Source organism: Schistocerca cancellata, chromosome 5, assembly GCF_023864275.1.
Source record: "Schistocerca cancellata isolate TAMUIC-IGC-003103 chromosome 5, iqSchCanc2.1, whole genome shotgun sequence".
Lineage (NCBI taxonomy): Eukaryota > Metazoa > Arthropoda > Insecta > Orthoptera > Acrididae > Schistocerca > Schistocerca cancellata.
In genome coordinates this window covers 377,728,284-377,748,335 of record NC_064630.1, presented here as the reverse complement: position 1 = coordinate 377,748,335, position 20,052 = coordinate 377,728,284, and the positions used below count along the sequence as shown (strand labels likewise).

General features: G+C 43.4%; 1 protein-coding gene across 1 annotated transcript in view; it reads left to right on the top strand.

Moving 5' to 3' along the window:
• LOC126188014 (facilitated trehalose transporter Tret1-like) overlaps positions 1-20,052 on the top strand; it is a 70,404-nt gene that overhangs the window by 25,206 nt on the left and 25,146 nt on the right. Inside the window, exon 3 of the mRNA XM_049929431.1 lies at positions 13,628-13,837. Coding sequence (XP_049785388.1) covers positions 13,628-13,837 — 210 coding nt within the window. The remainder of the gene's footprint in view (positions 1-13,627; positions 13,838-20,052) is intronic.

The following is a 20,052-nucleotide window of genomic DNA, read 5'->3' as shown; positions in this document are numbered from 1 at the left end:
CACTCATGATAAACGTAATAGTTTATTAAGAATAAGTCAGTTAAATTACGGATAAACACGAAAATATGGTTCCACAAATTTGGGCTATACGCAACTGTGTGTAAACAAAAACAACAGTGCAAAGTTTCTGAAACAGCAACTTAAACTTTACGCTACTTTCCGGAAATGCTAGTTAAATAATAAAGAGGTACGCAAAGAGCTGGATCCCAACGACCTCGTATCACTACCAGTTGAGATGACAGGCATCTTATCCGCTTGGGTGTAACGGATCGTGCAGCCACGTCTCGATCCCTGAGTCAACACATGGGGACGTTTGCAACCCACAACCATCTGCACGAACAGTACGACGACGTTTGCAGCAGCATGGAATGTCAGCTCGGAAACCATGGCTGCGGTTGCCCTTGACGCTGCATCACAGACAGGTGTACTCAACGACGAACCTGGGTGCACGAATGGCAAAACGTCATTTTTTCGGATGAGACCAGGTTCTGTTTACAGCATCATGATGGTGGCACCCTGTTTGGCGACACCGTGGTGAACGCACATTGGAAGCGTGTATTCGTCATCGCCATACTGGCGTATCACCCGGCGTGATGGTATGGGGTGCCATTGGTTACTCGTTTCGGTCACCTCTTGTTCGCATTGACGGCACTTTGAACAGTGGACGTTACATTTCAGATGTGTTACAACCCGCGGCTCTACCCTTCATTCGATCCCTGAAAACCCTACATTTCAGCAGGATAATGCACGACCGCATGTTGCAGGTCCTGTACGGGCCTTTCTGGATACAGAAAATGTTCGACTGATGCCCTGCCCAGCACATTCTCCAGATCTCTCACCAATTGGAAACGTCTGGTCAATAGTGGCCGAGAAACTGGCTCGTCACAATAAGCCAGTCACTACTCTTGATGAACTGTGGTATCGTGTTGAAGCTGCATGGGCAGCTGTAACTGTACACGCCATCCTAGCTCTGTTTGACTCAATGCCCAGGCGTATCAAGGCCGTTATTACGTTCTGGGTACTGATTTCTCAGGATCTATGCAAACAAATTCCGTGAAAATGTAATCACATGTCAGTTCTAGTATAATATATTTGTCCAATTAATACCCGTTTATCATCCGTATATCTTCTTGGTGTAGCAATTTTAATGGCCAGTAGTGTAGCTGAATGGCCAGCGCGTTGGAATGCCACGTAGGGCGGCCCGGGTTTGATTCCCGGCTGGAATGGGAGATTTTCTCCACTCAGGGACTGGGTGTTCTGCTGCCCTCATCATCATTTCATCCGCATTGTTGACGCGCAAGTCGCCCAACTTGCACTTGGCGGCCGAACTTCCCGCCTGGGAACTCCCGGCCACTGACGCCATACGATTATTCATTCTTTCACGTTCGAGGACGACTCTCTAATTCATACAATAAAGCTGTTTACTTTACCCTCTAAATGAAACGTCTATTCGTTCGAAAAGATAAGTCGCTCGGAAAGCCATTTCCTGGAGAACTCAAAAATTGTTCAAATGGCTCTAAGCACTATGGGACGTAACATCTGAGGTCATCAGTCCCCTAGACTTAGTACTACGTAAACCTAACTAACCTAAGGACATCACACACATCCAAACCCGAGGCAGGATTCGAACCTGCGACCGTAGCAGCAGCGCGGTTCTGGACTGAAACGCCTAGAACCGTTCGGTCATAGTGGCCGGCCCTGGAGAACTGAAATGTAAAATTCGTTCCTATGGTCTCCGTGACGCAAATGCTGCAGTAACTGCCGCACCGTTGTTTGAGTAAGTTTAAGTTCCTGGCCTGCCTTACGGGGAGCTCCGTGTGAACGCACCTCGTAAACGCTCGACATTTTCATCAAGACGTGCGTGATCAACCAGTGCTGGTGTCTTTGCATATGCAACCAACTTACAAGAATTTTATATGTCTGTTCATAAACCAGCGTGTGCAGAAGCAGCTTCTTGCTGAATCGACGGCGGAAAGAACGTTGCAGTTGAACAATGGACTGAATTCGTGCGAATTCTAACACACAAAGAAATTTCTCTTGTGGCGAAATTTCCAGGTTGCTACTAACAACAGCGCAGCTGTTTCAAAACTCTATCCAGTGGCACGCGCAATGTGTTTCGATCTTTTATAGTTTTTTTGTAATAAACAATTAAAATCTCTTCTTTCTTTTCGAATCACCCGGTACTATAGCGAAACAGCTAAAGCGGAGAAAAATGAACTGGAAACGTACGAGAGGAATTGCTACGAAGCAAGAGAAAATTAAGGAGCTAAATAAAATACAAAGTAAATAAAATACTGGACATAAAGGTGGGAAAAAAGCTTTTTTACAGTATTTTCTATAGGAAAATCTGGTTAGAGGAACATGCGCAGACGCACTGAAAGGTGCACGGGAAGGGCAGATTTCTAATTACAAGCAATTAGGTGTGTTGTCGTTGCTGTTGTGACCTTCAGTCCGAAGACTGGTTTGCTGCAGCTTTGCACGCTAGCCTCTTCAGTGCAAGCTTCTTCATCTCTGCACAGTGACTGCAACTTACATCTATTCGAACTTGTTAACTGCATTTATCACTTGGTCTCCCTCGATAATTTTTAACCACCACATTTCTCTCCATTACCAAATCGACGATTTTTTGAGGCCGCAAGATCCAGTGCATCAGCTGATTCCTGCTTTTAGTCAACGTATGACATAACATTCTTTTCTTCTCAGTTCTGTTCAGTATCTCCTCATTAGTAATTGGATCTACCGATCTAATCTTCAGCATTCTTCTGTAGCGCCACGCATCAAAAGCTTCTATTCTCTTCTTGTGTGAAATCGTTTATTGTCCGCGATCCAGTCCTGTACACCCCAGACAAGGAAAGACTAGCATTTACATTCGGTACTAACAGCATTCTCTTTTTCAGAAATATTTTTCTTGCTATTCCCGTTCACCACTTAATTTGCTTTCTACTTCGCCCATCATTAGTTATTCTCTTTCAAATCAGCAAAAGTCATCTACTACTTTTTGTGTCTCATTTCCGAATATCATTTTCTCAACGTCATCTGAGTGACTTCTATTATATTCCATTACGCTTCTTTTATCGAATGAAACAACAAGTTTCCTGTTACCAGTCACGGTTTATTTACATCCACAACGCGTTTCAAATGTTTAAACCTCCATTATCAGATGGATTTATATGTGTTAATAAGACAAATGTGCGTGTGCGTTGTGTTACGACTTTGGGTTGGGTTGAGTTGTTTTGGGGAAGGAGACCAGACAGCGAGGTCATAGGTCTCATAGGATTAGGGAAGGATGGGGAAGGAAGTCGGCCGTGCCCTTTGAAAGGAACCATCCCGGCATTTGCCTAGAGCGATTTAGGAAAATCACGGAAAACCTAAATCAGGATGGCCGGACGCGGGATTGAACCGTCGTCCTCCCGAATGCGATGCCAGTGTCTAACAAACGACTTTGGGGTAACGTGTGGCACTGTCTAGTCGAAAGTCAAAACAATATTTCAGAACATGCTTTTGAGGAGGTATTTGACTAAAGATTAAATGAAAACGTGAAAATAAAACAACTAAGATAGAATACCTCCAATGATCACAGGTTACTTTCTCTGTTGTAACACATCACAAATACAAAGTTACATTTTGTAAATAAAGATGGTACCTGGAAATGACTAGGTGTAAAAAACAAACAGCGAAAACAGAAACATTTTTTCGACTTACAAAGAACATTTAACAAAATAACACTATTATCGCAGAGTGAAGTTTTAAAGCGTTTTGGAGATCTTTGGTTAGGTTGATGAATACCTACGGCCTTTTCTGTCAGGTATATATATCGTCTCTTTTGTACCCGTTTATATAATCAGGTGACATGTTACAAAACCTAAGTACAACAATTATGTTGCTAACAGTGGCAAAATTAAAAATAAATAACAATTCTGTCTGGGATTTAGAGACGGAGGGTAAAAGGAGAAAGATACGCTACAGCTGCCTACAAGATTTAACAGATAACTTCTCATCGTCTATTTCCGATAAATTCCGCAGCATGGTCATGGCGTGCTTTATTCTCGGTGGAGCGCACCACTCCTCCAACCCGAAACACCGAAGTTCGGAATATAAATAGTCAGCAGATATGACAACTCGTGGTAATATTGCAATCGCTGTACCACCTTGAGGACGCGCGGCGTCCATCCGTGTCAGTTTACACGCAGAGACAAAGCCATAGACTTCGAAAAAATGATGAAATCTCCAAAACATTTTCGACTCCAAATTAAATGGTTTCAACTACCGCGATCATCATTCGTCAGTTAGGTAGACGTTGAACTAACAACATTTTACCGAAATGATACGTTACACCACAACTTTTTGCTCCCTGTTCTTTATTGCTGCTACGTTCAGAGTTTCCAACGGTATATTCCAGTCTCTCTTGACAAACGTTTTTCCTAAATCTAATAATACTATGAACGTCTGTTTGTGTTTATTTAACCTGACTTCTAAGAAACGTCGTACTGTCAGTATTGTCTTTCGTGTTCCTACATTTATCCAGACTGATGTTCACCAAGTTCAGCTCCTACCAGTTTTTCCATTCTTCTATAAATAATTCGTGTCAGTACTTTGCAACCATTAGACTGACAGTTCGGTAATATTCACATCTGTCAGGTCTCCATCATTGGGAATTTGTGAAGTCACATTCTTCGTTAAGTTTGAGGTTACCTCGCCAGTCTCATCATCTGTCACACCAGGTAGAATAGTGTTGTGGCTAATTCTACCAAGAATCTCATTTGTTCTCAAGGAAAGACGTCTAGTCTAGAGACCTTTTTTCGACTGCACTGACAAATTCTTCTCGCAGCATCATACCTGCCACCTCATCTTCAGCTACTTCGTCTTCTCTTTCTCCAATATTGTCCTGGAGTTAGGTTCCCTCTGCCAGACTCCGATACATTCTGGAACCGCGCGACCGCTACGGTCGCAGGTTCGAATCCTGTCTCGGGCATGGATGTGCGTGATGTCCTTAGGTTAGTCAGGTTTAAGTAGTTCTAAGTTCTAGGGGACTGATGACCTCAGATGTTAAGTCCCATAGTGCTCAGAGCCTTTTGAATCAGACTCCGAGTGTACTACGAACACGATCTTGCTCGTCAGGTGTTCTGTGGGTGTGCAGATTAGACTGATGCTGAATCTATCACTCCAGATCATACAGAATAATAGGCTACCCCATGAAGGTAATAGGCTACTTGAAAAATCGACTGTAGCTCTCATCGGGAAACGTCATTTGACGAGTACCTGAACACGACAGGGGCCCCGCCGGTTGCTTGTCGCTGGACGACCAAAGAATTTCAATTTAATAATTTAATGTTTGCTGTATGTTAGAGTCTAATCCGGTAAAATAATATTTTTTTCAGACAGTGTTCAAAATTACTCACGACTCATAAATATCGAGGTTATAAAACTATATTATGAAAACGATAGATTGCTAGTCACCGTATAGCGAAGGTGTTGAATCGCAGACAAGCACAGGAGGAGGACTACTAAGCACGTAAGCTTTCGCCCGGAAGGCCTTCTTCTGAAATAGAGAACATTCTCACACACATCCGCGCAAACGCAGCTCAGTCTGGCCCCGGCAACCAGAGACAGTCATCATACTTGTGTGAGCTGCGTTTGCGTGAATGTATGTGTGTGTATGTTGTCTATATCAGAAGGCCTTCTGGCTGAAATCTTATGTATTTGGTAGCCCATCTGTTGTGCTTGTCTGCGACTCAACATTTCCTGTATATGGTGAGTAGTAATCTATGTTGTTGTTGTTGTTGTTGTGGTCTTCAGTCCTGAGACTGGTTTGATGCAGCTCTCCATGCTACTCTATCCTGTGCAAGCTTCTTCATCTCCCAGTACCTAATGCAGCCTAGATCCTTCTGAATCTGCTTAGTGTATTCATCTCTTTGTGTCCCTCTACGATTTTTACCCTCCACGCTTCCCTCCAATGCTAAATTTGTGATCCCTTGATGCCTCAGAACATGTCCTACCAACCGGTCCCTTCTTCTTGTCAAGTTGTGCCACAAACTCCTCTTCTCCCAATGCTATTCAATACCTCCTCATTAGTTATGTGATCTACTCTTCTAATCTTCAGCATTCTTCCGTAGCACAATATTTCGAAAGCTTCTATTCTCTTCTTGTCTAAACTATTTATCGTCCATGTTTCACTTCCACACATGGCTACACTCCATACAAATACTTTCAGAAACGACTTCCTGACACTTAAATCTATACTCGATGTTAACAAATTTCTCTTCTTCAGAAACGCTTTCCTTGCCATTGCCAGTCTACATTTTATATCCTCTCTACTTCGACCATCATCAGATATTTTGCTCCCCAAATAGCAAAACTCCTTCACTACTTTAAGTGTCTCATTTCCTAATCTAATTCCCTCAGCATCACCCGACTTAATTCAACTACATTCCATTATCCTCGTTTTGCTTTTGTTGATGTTCATCTTATATCCTCCTTTCAAGAAACTGTCCATTCCGTTCAACTGCTCTTCCATTGTAATCTACACTTTTCATATTATAGTAGTAATCTATACTTTTCATAATATTGTAATTATTCCATCCTGGATTTTCCATTGTCTGAGAATTGAGAATAAATTTACATAATTAAAATGGAACAATGATAAGAAAATGAATGATTGTTAGGGTCGCCACCAGCATGATGCTGGGCAATTGCGACTGAGATGGTGGCCAGACTCACAAAGTATACAAATTACATTTTCATTCATGACTGCAAATCTACACTCCTGGAAATTGAAATAAGAACACCGTGAATTCATTGTCCCAGGAAAGGGAAACTTTATTGACACATTCCTGGGGTCAGATACATCACATGATCACACTGACAGAACCACAGGCACATAGACACAGGCAACAGAGCATGCACAATGTCGGCACTAGTACAGTGTATATCCACCTTTCGCAGCAATGCAGGCTGCTATTCTCCCATGGAGACGATCGTAGAGATGCTGGATGTAGTCCTGTGGAACGGCTTGCCATGCCATTTCCACCTGGCGCCTCAGTTGGACCAGCGTTCGTGCTGGACGTGCAGACCGCGTGAGACGACGCTTCATCCAGTCCCAAACATGCTCAATGGGGGACAGATCCGGAGATCTTGCTGGCCATGGTAGTTGACTTACACCTTCTAGAGCACGTTGGGTGGCACGGGATACATGCGGACGTGCATTGTCCTGTTGGAACAGCAAGTTCCCTTGCCGGTCTAGGAATGGTAGAACGATGGGTTCGATGACGGTTTGGATGTACCGTGCACTATTCAGTGTCCCCTCGACGATCACCAGTGGTGTACGGCCAGTGTAGGAGATCGCTCCCCACACCATGATGCCGGGTGTTGGCCCTGTGTGCCTCGGTCGTATGCAGTCCTGATTGTGGCGCTCACCTGCACGCCGCCAAACACGCATACGACCATCATTGGCACCAAGGCAGAAGCGACTCTCATCGCTGAAGACGACACGTCTCCATTCGTCCCTCCATTCACGCCTGTCGCGACACCACTGGAGGCGGCCTGCACGATGTTGGGGCGTGAGCGGAAGACGGCCTAACGGTGTGCGGGACCGTAGCCCAGCTTCAAGGAGACGGTTGCGAATGGTCCTCGCCGATACCCCAGGAGCAACAGTGTCCCTAATTTGCTGGGAAGTGGCGGTGCGGTCCCCTACGGCACTGCGTAGGATCCTACGGTCTTGGCGTGCATCCGTGCGTCGCTGCGGTCCGGTCCCAGGTCGACGGGCACGTGCACCTTCCGCCAACCACTGGCGACAACATCGATGTACTGTGGAGACCTCACGCCCCACGTGTTGAGCAATTCGGCGGTACGTCCACCCGGCCTCCCGCATGCCCACTATACGCCCTCGCTCAAAGTCCGTCAACTGCACCTACGGTTCACGTCCACGCTGTCGCGGCATGCTACCAGTGTTAAAGACTGCGATGGAGCTCCGTATGCCACGGCAAACTCGCTGACACTGACGGCGGCGGTGCACAAATGCTGCGCAGCTAGCGCCATTCGACGGCCAACACCGCGGTTCCTGGTGTGTCCGCTGTGCCGTGCGTGTGATCATTGCTTGTACAGCCCTCTCGCAGTGTCCGGAGCAAGTATGGTGGGTCTGACACACCGGTGTCAATGTGTTCTTTTTCCATTTCCAGGAGTGTATATAATTCCATAAGAAGGTGTATGAACCCGAACAGAGCAAACAAGGTATCGATGAATAAAGGAATAATAAGAAAGAAACATCTCCAGATGGGTGGCCTCCAATGAGCTAACATAACAAACCAAAACTATGAGTGGATATAAACAAAATCCCTTTTAAAGCAAGAATTAGATTGCAAAAAAATATGGATACTAGTGCGTGAAGTGCTTAGATGAAATTATGAAAACTAAAAACAGAAACCAGGAATTAGCTGCTGTCACTGACACGGTTTCTGAAGTCGCGAGTGCGCATTGCAAATGCGGTCTTACGGTGACTGCTTTAGAGGTCGCTGCGGAGAAGTCGAGGTGCCGCTGCTAACGGTTGTAGTAGCGAGTAGATGTGATGTGATTGAGACTCACGCATCTGATCATGCTCCCAATTACCGGTCGCGGATGTGATTAAGTCCCAAAGAAAAATCTACAAAGAATAGACACAAGTCAGAAGTCAAGAAAAAAACGTACGGGCGCGGAGTCCAGAGCAGAGTCACCAAGTTCGAATCAGACTATAAATGCCAGTCTCAGTTTTCATAGTCTGCCGTCAGATCTGGGACGGCACCGGGTACAGTCTTTTCTAGCCAATCCCAGAAAAGACCTAAAAGCTCTTCCAATCAGAGAACGGGAAGCTCGTTCACTAGCTCCCACCATAAAGTTAAAGATATACCCGCCAATGAGATACGTGTATATGGAAACGGAAAAATATCACCCCATCCCCATACCCAGACTTGTTTGTCGGAAATTCTGGTGGGCTTCGCACAGAGTTCCAACAGGAAGGGCAAACAACGTCTGGAAATTTACAAACGCACGAGTGGCTGCATATTTTCCTCGAGAAACGTGTCTGATGATCACACACAGCAAGATAACGGGAAGCGGGCATCTGAGGACTGCACCCGAAGTTTACTAACCAACCGCGTTCTCAACCCTTCTACCAGTGGTTTCCCGTTCTGCTATTGAGGCCACGAGCCTTCCGTTCCGCCGCTCATTGTTCACGAAAGCTGAGCCAGGAGGGTAATGCCTGAAAGGCTCGCTTGAGTCTCTGTGCGGTCTGCTAGCGTAGGAGCTGCCTTCTGAGTGACCCGCAGCTCTTCCAGAAAGTGCGAAACTGCCTTCTGTTTTCGCTCCAGCCAGATGCTTTTAAGGAACAAACTAATACTGGAATGAGTTGTTAGATTAGGTACAGAGGGGTGGGTTACCTACATGCTACACGCTATCCACTCATGAATTCAGTCCGCAGTACAGATGGAAAGACAAGTAAGAACCGACTCGGAAAGTAAATGAAGCAAGAGAATCTCGTATGCAAATTCATTATGCAAACAGGATAAAATGTGAGGAGGAAGGTCCGAAACATGCCGCCGCCTTGACCTCGATTTTCTGTATATTTATTCCACTTTTCAGCTTTCCCTTCTTTGCTTAGTATAGCATTGCCATATGAACTCTTGACATTCATACAACTCCTTTTTTCCCAAAGGTCTCTAATTTTCCTATTACTTATGCATACTTGTACAGCTTTGTATTTGACCTCTACTTAGACATTTAACACGTTCTTTCAGTCTCATCTTTACACGCCTGTATTCCCCTTCACCTGCTCTATTTGCTACATTCTTACATGTATTCTTTCCGTCAATTAATTTAGTATCTCCACTGACATGGGCAGCATATTATCAAAGATGATAAAATGAGTACATGATAGTTTTTGGAAGACATATAAAACGGAAACGGACCAATTTTAAATTACGCTGTTTTCCAAACGGAGCAACGACTTTTCTTCAGCAGCATTCAAAAAATTTAGGAAAGACGCATACAGGGATAAATTCACTTTTCGCCTTGAAATTTTTGCAAATTTGGCAATAAAAGTGTAAAATGTCATTATATTCATTAACGTACCTCCAGTGTAATATTAACACTCTACCGACTCTCAATTGTAACACTGTATTGTGTTGTATGTTCTTGAAAGAGCTGTCTAATGTCATAAGTAGTACACCATTACGCTAAGAAATCTGCGGATGTACATGTATCAAGTTAGATAATTAAGTTAACAGCACTATTGATCCTCGTTTGGGAATTATCTTTGCCAAAATCTTCGTTTACATATTCTGAAATGTGTATGAAGTAATAGAGATGTCCACTTCTATCAGTTAGCAGTTGAAATCAATGTTATGGCATCCTTAAACCAGATGTAGTCTGCTGAAGCACACAAAGACTGGCCATAGCAAATGCAAATTCTTGTCCCATTAAGAGGGACGTTACAGGTGGCTCCTGACGGAAGATTATAGTTCCCATATCAGTTACCGTTGTTGGACTATCTCTGATGAGCTAATTGGATATTTGACAGCGTTATTTAAGATAAATATCAGTACTAGCTCTCACGCAGCTCAGCATAATCAGCTGCTATCTCGCTAACTGTACGTTTATCTGCGTAATATCTGATCTTCTAGATCCCTTTTTCGCAATTCATGGTTGTCGCCAATAATCTGCGTCGCTCTGTTATCTTCTGAATAGTTTTCAATCTTTTACTCTAAATTACTGTGCGCAGATCAATTAAAGGATGAAGATCACTATCTGTCATTCACAAACCTAACGTTATAGAGATATTTCATTGCTTTCCATACACTAAATCCTTCGATGACTACCATAGGATTATGTGAAAATAAATATAAGTATAGAGGACGTAGTTTGTTAGCTAATGTCTAAGGAATTGTAATGCGAATACGGTAGTTTCTTGTGACAGCTTGGATGTCTTTCCACTGTTTCTCCCAATAATTAAATTTTGTTAATGGATTGAATGTCACGCCATATTTTTTCTCAAAATGTGTAGAGTTAAAATAAGACGACACCTGAATTGGTGGATAACAAAGTTCTCTTCAGGAAACAGTGGCGATAACGAATTAGTATTAGCAAATACCATACGCTGTATTAAGTTCCTCCTTGTGAACTCCAATACTGGACTGTTCTGTCCTGTATGAAGATATGGTGCTCTCATAATAAAGACTGATACGCAGCTGAACGAGACCAAGAGAATTATTACAGCCGTTGAAAAGTTAGTTACTACACATCATTTACCTTATGTTACAAAATTTCCACCCACTGGAACGCAGAGCGGAAGGCACAAGTTTTGAAATAAGTGAAAACCCAATGAGATATAAAACTTCACTTTACAGGATGCTGTGAGATGAAGTGATACACACAAGACAACGCAGTTTACGGATAATTGATTCAGAAAGTACACTATTTTAGTAAAAAATTGAATTAAAATTTCACAACAATAATCATTAATCATTTAATATCCACTGTTGAGTAAAGGACTCATCCAGACTTGTCACAGCGCTATGGAGTTTCAACTATGCGCAACAACGTTGCTACCTCACTTTTCTGAGGTCATCACTGCATCTTCCATTAGGTGATAGTCTTGGACTTTTCTTGTCCCTTGGAAGCCACGGTCAGATCATCATCCCCTCGCCAAGATACATCTTATGCCCACATATGAAGGGAAATTAAAAAGAAAAAAATAGCCAGGTGATATTAGAACTCGCTCTCTACGGGTTCTGTAAAACTTAATTACGTATTTCATATATAGGCGGTTCATCCATCCCGAGAGTCCAGAATCTTGACAATTTTTGCCTGTTACCGACAGTGATACTAGCAAGATAACGGTTACGGGAATCCCAAGACTTTCGAGAATGTTTTAATTTTAAGTTTGAAGTCGAACAACAAATGACAATTTTTTTCGTGCGATATAATTAAAAATTAACAATTTTCTGATTTTCACCCTTTATTTTCACCTTGAAATCTTGCTTCTTACTAAATGTCATAACGTTTAAATGAGTGAGTCTGCGAATATCAAGATATGTGACATAAAAGGTAGTATATTTTGATTGCATTTACTTGGAACCTTAACTTCTTTACGCCGCCAAGAGACCATAGCATTTGACATAAATTTCACTTTGATACGTCTGCTGTTCGTGAGGAAAAGGCATTTTAACAGGCGGACAATCAGAGAGACAGTCGGATAACAAATGACTTTTCTTCGTGTGATGTTATTAAACATATAATTTTCGAATTTTTTCCTTTACTTGTACTGTGAAACCTTTCTTCTCACCAAATTTCATGAATATAGGTCAACGTGAGGTACGCTTTAGGTTAGGACGACGGAATTTTTGAGTATCAAAGAAAGTGTTACGAATGGCCTTATCTTTTGGTTGCATTGACTTAGAAGCTTCAATTCTTTACACCCCAAAGGAATCGTAGACCTCGGTGTGTTTTTCAAATGCCATTTTCTCACCTTCCAGTTTTCGAGAACTTAGATATACTTTTCTGAGGCTCTGAAAGGAGTAATGGTTTGAAATTTTCTAGGTTGAATTAGGCCGTCATGGCACAACTTTTTATAAAGGCTTGAAGCCCCTACCCTTTATTGACACATAGCACTGTATTTATAACGATAATTTTTTTTAAGATTTCCGTCATTCAAAACTGAAAGCTCCAAAAAATGTGGTTTTCAAATATATCTTACAAGGGGGATGTAAACTATAATTTGTAAACGAAAATTTGTAAACGAAATTTTATTCAAAATTTTTCTGCGACCACATTTAAAATGATATAGTTCTGAACTTTTACACAGCTATTAATAATTATTGGCATGGTTATAAACAAAGGTGTAGGGACTTATATAGAGAAAATGGCAGCGCTACACTTACTTAAAAAGAAACTCCTGTCTTGAGTAGGTACACATTACAGATCAACTACTGGAGATATTGCTTTGGTTCTTTGAGGGTAGTAACAAAGTCCATATATTTCAAAAAACACGAACTGTTTAGTGGGGAATCTAGAAATATACTACATCCCGCAAGATATTACTCCCATAAAAATCCCGAAGTGAAGATCAGAGGCGTTTAAGCCAATAGAACGCGAGAAAGCACTAATAAGTGGTACAGTTTGAAGTGTCACGTACTTCACGTTGATTTACAGAGTATCGCTATATATATAGATGTAGGTGGCTTGTTCCGTGGAACTGTGAAACTTACCCAACTTTGGGAGGTGGTCATTGTGAAGCAGAAAGATTACACTGAAGAACTGTAAAGAGGTAATGTCGGGAAATGAATATTAAAATAAATGAAAGATTACTTGCATCATTTATGAAATGGTCTTCGTACTTACAGTTCATGATTTCTCGTGGCTGAAATATTTCCGGTTCAGGATCGCACTTCAAGATTGCTAGAATTCAGCTTACAATCCATCTTCAGAGCTACTGACTGTCATTTTAATCATTTCCGTTTTTCACAAACGAAAGCTTAATTTGATTCTTTGTCGAAGAGGACTCCAAACTGAAAAAGATGCAGACTCATTCTGCAGCGTTGTCTCGACGGAATGGATTCTGGGGTGTGGTCTTTTCATGTTATTTGTCTGTGATTTTGTGCAGGTGATGCAGAACCTGGGCACGCTGGTGGTGTTCTGCGTGGCGCCGTACGTGCACTTCCGCACTCTGGCCGGCATCCTGCTGGCGTTCCCCCTGCTGCTGGTGGCCACCCTCTCTTGGATGCCGGAGTCCCCCACCTACCTGCTGCTCAGGGGGCGCAACAAGGAGGCCCAGCAGTCGCTCAAGCGTTTGCGAGGCACCAGAGTCTTCGAGGTACGTCACATCTCGCTCATCGGGTCACGTTTGCACACTTAAAAAATTTTGGTGTTGGATAGACGTGCTGAGTAATCATGTAAGCTACTCGTTCTCCCCTGATTAAGAAAGTAACGGCTGAGAGCATGCTGTTCAAAAATAACGGATATTTTCCACATACAAACAACATAACTGGATATTCATCTTCTGGATCTGCATCTTTCTTTCCGCATTTTCGGTTTAATTATGGGATATGGATTCCGCCTTTTTGCAAACACACTGCTTTTTCTTTTTACCCAAACATGTTTCAGCACCTCTGTGCCGTCATCAGTGGGTTTTTGTTTATTGAAAGAAGTGATTTTACGTTATATGGTTTTGCAGGATCAATCACAACAAAACAAGACAAGCTATCAATGCAGAACACTATAGAGCTGGGCCGGCAAAACCGCATAATGTAAAATCACGTTTTTCTGTAAACAAAGAACTCACTTATGATGGCACAGAGGTGCTGAAACACGTTTGGTAAAACGCTTAAAATCAACAAACGCACTTAAATATTTCAATTATCTCTAACATCATGTCCTGAAACTAATTTCTGAAACCTGAAGAAAGAAGTGGATCATGACATGAGCAAAGGACCTAAGTATCGCTCCGGTCGTAACTACTGGAGTAACACCCCATCATATTAAAATGTCCATCCTGCAATTAACACAAGATATTACCTGCAGAGCAGGCCGGAGTGGCCGAGCGCTTCTAGGCGCTACAGTTTTGAACAGTGCGACCGCTACGGTCGCAGGTTCGAATCCTGCTTCAGGCATGGATGTGTGTGATGTCCTTAGGTTAGTTAGATTTAAGTAGTTCTAAGTTCTAGGGGACTGATGACCTCAGAAGTTAAGTCCCATAGTGCTCAGAGACATTTGAACCATTACCTGCAGAAAGAAATGTTTTATTAGTATTGCAACTTAAATATTCCACAAGCTTGCCATGTTGTAGATGGCTTATCATTTCATAGTACTAAACAGAGTACACCTGCTCCGTCTAACCACCAGTGCCTCCTCTCCAGCAGTCCTCGGTCCGTAGTTTCTCTAACCCTCAGTTCCTTCCACTTCCAAGACAGAGGAGGAGATGTCCACCTAACCAGGTTGTCCAACTGCGGCTGATGGAACCTCACCGCCCACGTCTTTGGTTTCTTTTACCAAGCTGCAGACTATCGACCTAGTAAACTTTCAACTTCATTTGTAATATCTTTACCAGACCCCATCTCACTAGCATAAAGCTCATTCACGCAGCTCCAAACATGCAAAAATTTTAAAAAAATTAAATTACTGAATGAGGGCACTGCAATGAATATCTTAGGAAGTGCACACATACGTAAGTGCTTAGTGTAGTGACAAGTGTACTTTAGATCGCACTGTCAATATGACTCGATACCAAATGGATGTTACATTACTTGAAATAGTTGAAACAGAACATGCAGATCCTTTAAATATCAGCTCGAGGCGGTTTCACGGACCATGTCGTTCGATTCCGCCGACATCCTTTCTTTCTGAAATATCGAATAATGCATTTCCTAAGTTGTAGTTTAACGTACGGAAGCCACGAACTAATCCTTCTTCGTATCTTGGCTGAGATATTTAACCCAAGTTTTTTTATCTCCTCTTCCAGACCGCTGCCGTCCAGTATTAGAGTGTTTAATCGGCAAGCGCAGCGTCCGAGAAAGGTTGTTTGCTTCATATGTCTCGAGGCTATACAGGGTGATTCGCGAAGATATGCAAATAAAGCGGCTCTGAGCACTATGGGACTCAACTTCTGAGGTCATTAGTCCCCTAGAACTTAGAACTAGTTAAACCTAACTACACTAAGGACATCACACAGACATCCATGCCCGGGGCAGGATTCGAACCTGCGACCGTAGCGGTCTCGCGGTTCCAGACTGCAGCGCCCAGAACCGCACGGCCACTTCGGCCGGCGATATGCAAATATTTTAATATGTTATTCTACAAGTAAAACCAAAAAAAAAAGGTCGTACAAACATAGTTACGAAGTTACGGCTAATAAAAGATTTTACTTGAAATTTAGTAACTTCGCTAGTATGAAGCCATCGCAAAACTGTACGAGGTTGAAGTAAAGCACGACTTCTATTTATTTTGTTATTATTGATCTGGTGAATCTAATAAAATATGTCCCAGACGTGTACCTGCAGCGGTTTTCCAGAACATCCTGAGAAGCAAAGAAGTAATTTGTTAAAATTAATTTATTAACTAATTGGCCCAATTTGTTTTTTAAATTCCAGACAATTGCACAAAGTTTTCAACAGAAGTTGTAGAGAATTAAATGATGGTAATAACGTTAACTGAAACTGTATGAATGAGTCAGACAACATGTTTGAAACGTGCATGGCTCGCGCTCGTGCCATCTCTTATTTTACATCCTGTTTTTTTGGTGTTGCCACCTCGTTATGTTAGTTTCAATTTCTGTTGTCACTGAGTTCCTGCTTTGTCTGCCCGTCAGCGGCAGCAGCAACGCCTATCAATATAGCCCTCACGCTGACTGCTCTTACTTCCCCGGTTGTCGTCTGCCGATGGTGAGTTGGAACGTGCCAGGAGGGCAGTTCGGACCTGCCAGTCGTGCAGTTGGATCGCGGCACTAGTTCAGTCGCGTTGGAGCAGCACTGAGGCCTGGATGTCCATGGCTCGCCCGACCGTTGCCGCCACGCATCACTTGAGCCGGGGACGGTCTTCGTGGATCGTCGGTCGGTGGTCCTACTGGACGACGTGAATTGGCTGGCCCATCGCTTATGGGTTGGCTGTGTGTGTGTACCGACTCCTTTTTGTATCCCGCCTGGGAGGCGGCGCGTGGGTAAGGAACATGAAAAGGTGAAACACGTCGGTACTGCTGTATGAATTTACATCCCCTTTACTCAAACAATAAGAATACATAACTTGGAATGAGGTGCGAAGCTCAAGCGAGTGTCCTGACTGGCTGCACCTGATGAATTGGGCTGAAGCAGTCTCGGAGCTCGTAGACCTCGACAGCACCGGCTAGAGGGCGCTGTCGTCCGTGTTGAGAAACTATTCCGTGGCATCGTTGCTGTCGATACCACACTCCTGATTAGTTTTCGTGATTGCACAGCCACTGCTGAGTGTCATTCAAGTCTTCGTGCATGTGTTTGTCAAACTGTGTGTGTAGTTGGTGTCATTTCCACTGACAACTTGTTTTAAATGTTGTCGGCGTACTGGCAGTGAATCGGTCTGTTGGAGCAAGCAAGTCTCCGCGCGGAGCAGTCGGCCGGCCCGCTGGCGATCTCTATGCTGTGTCGGAGCGTGTGCGGGCTGTTCCGAGTGCTACGAGGTTCGTGGCTCACCGACTGAGTGAAAGTTGACTGGTGATTTGATTACCGAAGCCACGTCTGTTCACGTTGTCCCCTTGATTGGTGGTTCGCTGTTGGTGGTATTCCTGGGAGCAACAGCGAGTGTTCGAGTTGGTGAAGATTTAGACATCGTGTAGTGGAATTAACAAATCTGTAGGTTTGAAATTTAAGTGCACCAGCGGAATTTTCTCCCTTGTGGCCGTTGGTGTTCCAGTTACCTGCCCTGGTCGCTGACGTAAATTCAGGTAGTGTCCTTTCCTCACCTGTTGTCGCTGTCTAACTGGCGTGTAGTTTCTGACAGTTTAATGTATTTTTGGTTGTGGGCGGCTATGTCTCTAACGTTTTGGCTTTGGAATTCTCGTATACTGGTCGTTGGTTAGCAAGTCGTCTTGTCGGTGGGTCCCTGACTGTCTCTTGGTTGTGTTGCCGGCGGATCGAGTATAGTTGGGCCGACTTCTTCTCTCACCTAAGCGAACGTTAACATTTCAAGGGCAGACCGAGCCCCCTGGAAACTTCTGACCGCCGTTGTCTATGCTGCCTTTCTTATTGAAATTTAATTGTGTGTTTTTTTTGTGTTTTTTTTTTTTTTTGGCTCACAGCCGATGGTTTGAATTTGTATGCTTGTAATTGTGTTTTTAAAATCAAAGGCTTTATGCCTGTTGAAAATTTATCGTATTGTTTTTTAAAAGCATCGGCTTTCTGATGGTTCAAATGGCTCTAAGAACTATGGGACTTAACATCTGAGCTCATTAAAACTGCTACACCAAGAAAAAATGCAGATGATAAATGGGCATTCATTGGACAAATATATTATACTAGAACTGACATATAATTACATTTTCATGCAATTTGGGTGCATAGATTCTGAGAAATCAGTACCCAGAAAAACCACCTCTGGCCGTAATAACGGCCTTGATACACCTGGGCATTGAGTCAAACAGAGCTTGGATCCCGTGTACAGCTGCCCATACAGCTTCAACACGATACCACAGTTCATCAAGAGTAGTGACTGGCGTATTGTGACGAGCCAGTTGCTCGGTCACCATTGACCAGACTTTTTCAATTGGTGAGAGATCTGGAGAATGTGCTGGCCAGGGCAGCAGTCGAACATTTTCTATATCCAGAAAGGCCAATACAGGACCTGTAACATACAGTCGTGCATTATCCTGCTGAAATGTAGGGTTTCGCAGGGATCGAATGAAGGGTAGAGCCACGTTCAAAGTGCCGCAATGCGAACAAGAGGTGACCGAGACGTGTAACCAGTGGCACCCCATACCATCATGCCGGGTGATACGCCAGTATGACAATGACGAATACAAGCTTGCAATGTTCATTCACCGCGATGTCGCCAAACACGGATGCGACCATCATTATGCTGTAAATAGATCCTGGATTCATCTGAAAAAATGACGTTTTGCTATTCGTACACCCAGGTTCGTCGTTGAGTACACCATTGCAGGCGCTCCTGTCTGTGATGCAGCGTCAAGGATAACCGCAGCCTCCGAGCTGATAGTCCATGCTGCTGCAAACGTCGTCGAACTGTTCGTGCAGATGGTTGTTGTCTTGCAAACGTCCCCATCTGTTGATTCAGGGATCGAGACGTGGTTGCACGGTCCGTTACAGCCATGCGGATAAGATGCCTGTCATCTCGATTGTCAGTGATACGAGGCCGTTGGGATACAGCACGGTGTTCCGTACTACCCTCCTGAACCCACCGATTCCATATTCTGCTAACAGTCATTGGATCTCGACCAACGTGAACAGTAATGTCGCAGGCCTTTATCAAAGTCGGAAACGTGATGGTTGGCATTTCCCCTCCTTACACGAGGCATGACAACAACGTTTCACCAGGCAACGCCGGTCGCCTGATGTTTGTGTATGAGAAATCGGTTGGGAACTTTCCTCATGTCAGCACGTTGTAGGTGTCACCACCGGCGCCAACCTTGTGTGAATGCTCTGCAAAACTAATCATTTGCATATCACAACATTTTCTTCCTGTCGGTTAAATTTCTCGTCTGTAGCACGTCATCTTCGTAGTGTAGCAATTTTAATGGCCAGTTGTGTACTTAAACCAACACACGTCCATGCCCGAGGCTAGATTCGAACCTGCGACTTTATCAGCAGCTCGGTTCCGGACTGAAGCGTCTAGAACCGCTCGGCCGCAACGGCCGGCTTGACTTTTGTCTCCTTGCTATACAGCAGTCAGCCACCTCAATCAGTTAGGCCAACCGAGAAAGCTTCTAGCACTGATTCGAGCATTTAAGGGGAGTACGTATGGCGGTATTAGTCAAAAAGTGACATTTTCGGATTACTATCGCTTATCTATATTTGATCTCTCCTGAATAATTTGATGCATTATTTGTCGAAAAATTCCAATTGGAAGTGTAGTTTTATCATTTCAGAGTTAATAGTGCGTGTGTAAAATTATCCGGTCGTTCTGCACTGATTTGCCTAAGTGTCTCTATCTCTTGAACTATTCAATCTAGAAGGCTGTGGTTTTCAGCTATTTATTCCTTGATATCATGTTAATGTTCGTGTTAAGACGTTGGATGCACTGTGTAAACAGAAATGGCGGTATAGCACATGCACAGAGCAAAGGATATAACGCAGGACAAAGACTTACCATGCCATAGGCGTTTAAATTAGCGGAACTGAACTAATTGAAATGGAATGAATGCAATCAACAGCAATGAAATCAATGGAATGCACAGTATAAAATTACATTAACTGTTTAGAAATGCCGAACCTGGTACGTAATCAGTACGTCTTTGCAAATAAAAATTGCTGCAAGATCGGAATTCGTAATGAGTCTTCGAAGATTTTTACGCAGTAGTTTCATGTCGCCACGCTGTAACCGTTCCATGAG